We start from the raw sequence: 5,166 nt of genomic DNA on the forward strand, positions 1-5,166 counted from the left end.
AGTGGCAAACGGGCAAGCTTCTCATTCTCATATAAGTAAATAAGTAAAGGGTGGGAAGTGAAAGGGGACTAAAATGTAAAGATTTCCACTTCACGTCTGCCTTCTGTATCACTTTAAAACGCCATTTTCAAGTGTTATAATAAGCAAGTTATAATATTAGGCAAATGACCTTCTTCATAGCAAAGCTGATCCGATACTTGAGGCGCTTGTAGAAGGAGATCGGTCTGTGCTTGGAGCGCAGACTGACGGAGGCGGACAGCTTGGCGCGGACTGTGCGCTTCATCGTCAGCCCCTGCGGCAAATCGCGCAACGCCTCCCTAACACACACAGAAACTTAGCACCCTGGAGTATATACTTCTTCAGAACTTGCTTGATTTTCGCGTACTACCTCCTAAGCTCCTCGGAGACAGGGTTGTCCTCCATCAGCCGCTGTAGCTGCTCCATTTCGCGGACGATGATGTCAGCTTGCCGATCGCTGTCAGCGCCCCCCGCCAGCAGCGCCTCGCTATCAGAGTTGCTGCGGCGCAGGCGCAGCGTGCCTATAATGTCAACCATGCTTATTGCTAAGATAGTGTACTAAAGCGGCGAAATAATTTGTATAGGGTCAAGCAAAGTACGAACAGAGCCCAACACTAGCTATCTAATATGGAAGGCCTAAGATAACATGACTGATGAGAAAATGTCTAATCATGTCGGATTATTCCCAACCGTCACTCCGCTCTGTCCCCAAGTGGGGTGGGGACAGATGAGAGTAAAAATTTCCACCCATTCCACCTTTGAGTCCACTAATAAGGTGACAGATGGAATCATTAAGAAATAAAATAAGTTCCAACCGTCCCTTCGTCGCATGAGGTGGGACGGATGAAACTATTTATTCTCATCTGTCTCCCCGTGGGGACAGAGCGTGGTGACGGTTAGGAATAATCCATCATATGGATCATGAATGGTTTGATTGTCTCTGTGACAACAAATGTCGATCTGTTTAAGGTTGTTAACATAGAATCTTTTATGCCCACTGGCTATCTACTCTTGAAGAAATATATTATATTGCCACTTAACCTTAGCATATAAAAGTTGTATTTTTATATAACTCACTTGACAAGCGACATGTAACAACTTCATCACACACCAGTGGATTCATTTTAAAATATAAGAAATAAAATATTTCTTTGAGGAAACTAAAATATTTCTAGAGGAATTATATAATTATATCTGTATAAGAAAACAGCTATGAGCTATTTGTATTTCAAAGCAGAATGTGCACTGAGTTATGATTCACAACACACATAACTTCTTAACTTCATAACTTAATTAGAGTTAATTAAGTGGTTCCTATTTGAGTGTTACAAGCATTGTTTGTCGGACAAAATGTTTTGAATATGAAGAATACTAAACCATAATATCTATTTAAATTGATTGCAGAAAATATTTAGCAGTAAAATTTATTTTAGTGATTACATTTGTAGTCACTTTTGGTGGAAGAAGTAATTTGTATTTAATTGAAACATCCCATTTCTTAAGTTTTTTTTTAACTTAACTGCGGGGAATGATTAATAAACTTAGTAAAGCATACATTTTTGTGTGTTTTTATTATAATAATGACATATTTTATAATAAACATTTTGTTGAACTTAAAATTTTTAGGCAGTTGCTGGTCAATATATCCAGGGACTACTAATTAGTACTGTTATTGTATTCCAAGTATTTCTATACTTAAAAATGTGATTTCAGTGACTATTTTCATGAGCGGCCAAATAAAATTTCACTAAAATGAGTAAAAACGCCCTTAAAGGTACAATAACTTACCATATGGAATTTGTCTAGATGGCATGAAATTAACAGCTACCTGCCGCGCTATGTTATTCCTCAGCGTGAATGTGCGCCTGACATTAACCGGTTTTAACTCCAATTCCTCCACTTGATCTTCCATCCTAAATCATAACAATGTCATTTATGCTCATTTGCATCTTTGTTTACAGACAAAATGGTATGTGTCTGAAATATGCCTCTACAGATAACTTAATTCTAGCTTTGTAATTAATGAAAACGATCTTAAAAAACTTAAAACTTACTTTTTTACTAGGGAAATGTATTATCAATGTTCTAAAGTGACTCTTACTGATTATTAACAATAACTCCTTGATAGAAGGCAATAGTCGATAAGATAAATATATTAGTTATTAGCCGCTTAAAGTTTTTATGAAGGTATTTTACATTTATTGTTTATTTATTACCAAAAATTACATATGACGTTTCATTAATTGATTGACTTTGACATCTGTAAATGACAGTTCCTAACAATTGCTAGGATTCACCTTTTTTACTTTTTTAATCAGAGCAATAAAAATTACAAAACTGATACAATGATACTGAAAATAAGTCATAAAACAATGTAACGGTATTTTTTATACATCCGTAACGACTTAATCTTGATTTACGTTTAATTTTTTGTCATTTTTTGCTTTAACACTTTAACTTTAACAGTGCAATACTGAAATCAGAAGGATTTTGTTTGTGGATATTTATTTATGGTTTGTTTTACTGTTTTACAAAAATTAAAAATAGATTTGATCAGATTTGACTTTGTATTTAACTCGCAATTTTGATGTGATTGTAAAGATTAATTATTCTTATATTTAATTCCCTGTCGTTAAGTAAAAAGTATTTTGCTTTTTATGTGAAGTTTTAGAGCTGTAACAGACACTTGAGAAATCCTAATTGGAAAAAGGTTAATAGATTTTTTTTTACGTTACAGAAATTAACCTCAAATAAAACGAATTAAACTCAGTGTAAGTGGCTGCAACAATTATAATTCTTTGGTTTTGTTACCCCTCGATATCTAAACAAATAGTTTTTCTTTGTTTACAGATCTAAATGCATTTGTATTCCTTGAAATGGCTTCACCTCAGAGTGTGACAGTGGATCAAGTAAGACTTATTTTAAGTGAAATTATTGAAGCCCTGGAGTCCCCCGACTATGCCCCGAAACTGGACGAGGCAAAGGAGGCTGCCGGGAATGAGATGCTGAAAATGATGCAAATTGTTTTCCCCATGGTTGTTCAGATTGAAATGGAAACAATTAAAAGACACGGATTTATTAATTCCCGCGAAGGTACGCAATGAAATTTCGATGAAATTTAGCATAGATGTAGGGGATAGTCTGGAAGAACATAAACGCTATTCACTTTTGTTTCTTTCAATTTCACGCAGACGGAGTCGCGTACGAAAGCTAGTTAACTATAAAATTTTGGTTGGGCAATTTACTAGGTATTTTAAGCCAAAAATTTTTTGGTTAAAAATATTTTTATAAGGAAACTGTTTAGTTTTTGTAAAAAAAAAATAACTTCACACATAACACAACATTAGTTAAATGCAAATTAGTCATGGCCTTAAGCACTTCATGTGTGTAATTGGACCATATGGTACCATTCTTACACCATACTTTTACAGGTATTGTACAATTCACACAACTAGTCCGTGAGATGGAGCGAGCAGATACAGAGGTGGCCCGCTTGCATAGCCAGGTGCGCTCGCATTACTTGCCTCCTGTCTCCATCAGCTCCACTGTGGATACCTCGCTGTGAAGGTAAGCACTAACTGTTGAGTTAATTAAAAGAGGACTCTTGATAAAATGTTGAAGGATCCCGTTCAGGCCTCTCGTGTGTATGTTTGAATGGAACGATGTTTGTTTGTTATTGTTTGAAGCCTCAATTAATAATTAAAAGTGGCAATTGTTACTTTAACATGAAAAGTTCATTTTCAATGGGAGGAGAGTTCGCGAAATGAAGTTTATGTACAATTTTTAGTGAGACATTATTTTTTATTTACACAATGTGACAGTTTTATGAAGTGAAGCAGTTTTAAACTTTAAGTAGCTGTTAGTCAAGGCCGGCGTAAGGATAGGGCGTCCGACCAGTGCGTTGACAGAAAGGGGAGTGACGGGTTTGTACAAACAATCTCTCATAACCCTGTTTACCTCTAAAATTGCTAAAAAAGGGCATCGTAGAATCTCGCCCAGGGCGTCGTGAAATCTCACCCAGGGCGTCGTAAAATCTCGCCCAGGGCTTCGCAAAATCTCGCTCACGGCGTTGGTAGTGCCTACATCGGTATATGATTGTGATACAATGTTATCTATGAATTGTTCTCAGTAAAACATAAAGCATATTTACTACAAAGGCATTAACGGGAAATGTGATAAGAAATTGTAGATTATAATCACATTTATTTAGTTACATTCACCTTTTGTTTTATTATGATTCACTATGTGACATTAATTTTCAATTAAATTTATTTTAAAGTATAACTAAAGTATTTAAAAGTGTTATATTTAATATCTGATTGTAGTGAAGCATTGATAAATTATCAGTCACAACTTTGTGTTTTGTGTGGATTATAACCTCAATTGTGGCAAGTATATAAGTTTTCATAATATAAATATAAAATTTAGATTAATAGATATATGTGAACTAAAAGATTTTTAACAGCAATAGTAACAAATAAAAGAATTTAATTCCCTAAACAAAATGAGGTAAATGTACAAATTATCACATTGCTTGTTAAATGGGTCTGTTTCAATGACTTTTAAATGTAAACAAAAAAACACGCAGACAAAGTAAGAACCGCTTTATTTTTTTTTAAACTACAGAGTAAACAGATCTTATTACCGACTACTTATACTTGAATCTCTTTATATTTGTACAAGGATAGTCCCACTGGCAGATAGCTGGCCGACAGAATTCCTGTAATGCCGTGACTTCGCTCGACAAATATTTTCGTAGGAGATAACGTGTTATCTATGAACACAGTACGACGCGGCCGCGGTAGCTAGATTACCTGCTGACCAACTTTGTTTACTTAAGTTTATTAAGGTTTGCATTAAGAAATAAATGTACTTTTAACTTTGAGACAGAATAATTATTTTTGAATACAGTTTAGAACCCTATCAGTTTAATCTATTACTAAACGTGATAACTGTAATTCGACGAGTATAAAGACTGAATTGATGTCGGGACATTCCCCGATGGCATCCGCCGTCTCCGTGCCCAATAAAAGTCATCCCAAGCCATTTTAATATATTTTTCTACCGACTTCCCAAAAGGAGGTATTCAATGGATCTGTAAGTTTTTTAATGTGTGTTATATTATTTTACAGTTGCCAGCAGTTAAGT

At 35.0% G+C, this 5,166-nt stretch overlaps 2 protein-coding genes across 5 annotated transcripts; one reads left to right on the forward strand and one right to left on the reverse strand.

The window, feature by feature from the left end:
* Positions 1 to 39: 39 nt before the first annotated feature.
* LOC106107053 lies at positions 40 to 2,273 on the reverse strand. Of its 2 annotated transcripts, none has more exons than XM_013287737.1 (4): positions 2,120 to 2,273; positions 1,807 to 1,931; positions 389 to 539; positions 40 to 317 (listed from the first exon to the last, which is right to left on the reverse strand). In XM_013287737.1, the coding sequence occupies exons 2-4, from the start codon at positions 1,928 to 1,930 to the stop codon at positions 149 to 151; spliced, it is 444 nt and encodes a 147-aa protein (XP_013143191.1). In that variant the 5' UTR covers position 1,931; positions 2,120 to 2,273; the 3' UTR covers positions 40 to 148. The 2 variants fall into 2 exon arrangements, with proteins under 2 accessions (XP_013143191.1, XP_013143189.1); XM_013287735.1 differs by having other exon boundaries at positions 1,807 to 1,930; positions 2,073 to 2,273.
* Positions 2,274 to 2,520: 247 nt separating this feature from the next.
* LOC106107019 (protein C10) lies at positions 2,521 to 5,166 on the forward strand. 3 transcript variants are annotated; one of them, XM_013287696.1, is made up of 4 exons: positions 2,521 to 2,613; positions 2,869 to 3,111; positions 3,450 to 3,585; positions 5,151 to 5,166. In XM_013287696.1, exons 2-3 carry the CDS (start codon positions 2,895 to 2,897, stop codon positions 3,581 to 3,583), a joined length of 351 nt encoding a protein of 116 aa, XP_013143150.1. In that variant the 5' UTR covers positions 2,521 to 2,613; positions 2,869 to 2,894; the 3' UTR covers positions 3,584 to 3,585; positions 5,151 to 5,166. The 3 variants fall into 3 exon arrangements, with proteins under 3 accessions (XP_013143150.1, XP_013143149.1, XP_013143151.1); XM_013287695.1 differs by lacking the exon at positions 2,521 to 2,613 and adding an exon at positions 2,620 to 2,789; XM_013287697.1 differs by lacking the exon at positions 2,521 to 2,613 and adding an exon at positions 2,620 to 2,728.

Source organism: Papilio polytes, unplaced genomic scaffold, assembly GCF_000836215.1.
Source record: "Papilio polytes unplaced genomic scaffold, Ppol_1.0 DF822067.1, whole genome shotgun sequence".
In the NCBI taxonomy this organism is placed as follows: domain Eukaryota; kingdom Metazoa; phylum Arthropoda; class Insecta; order Lepidoptera; family Papilionidae; genus Papilio; species Papilio polytes.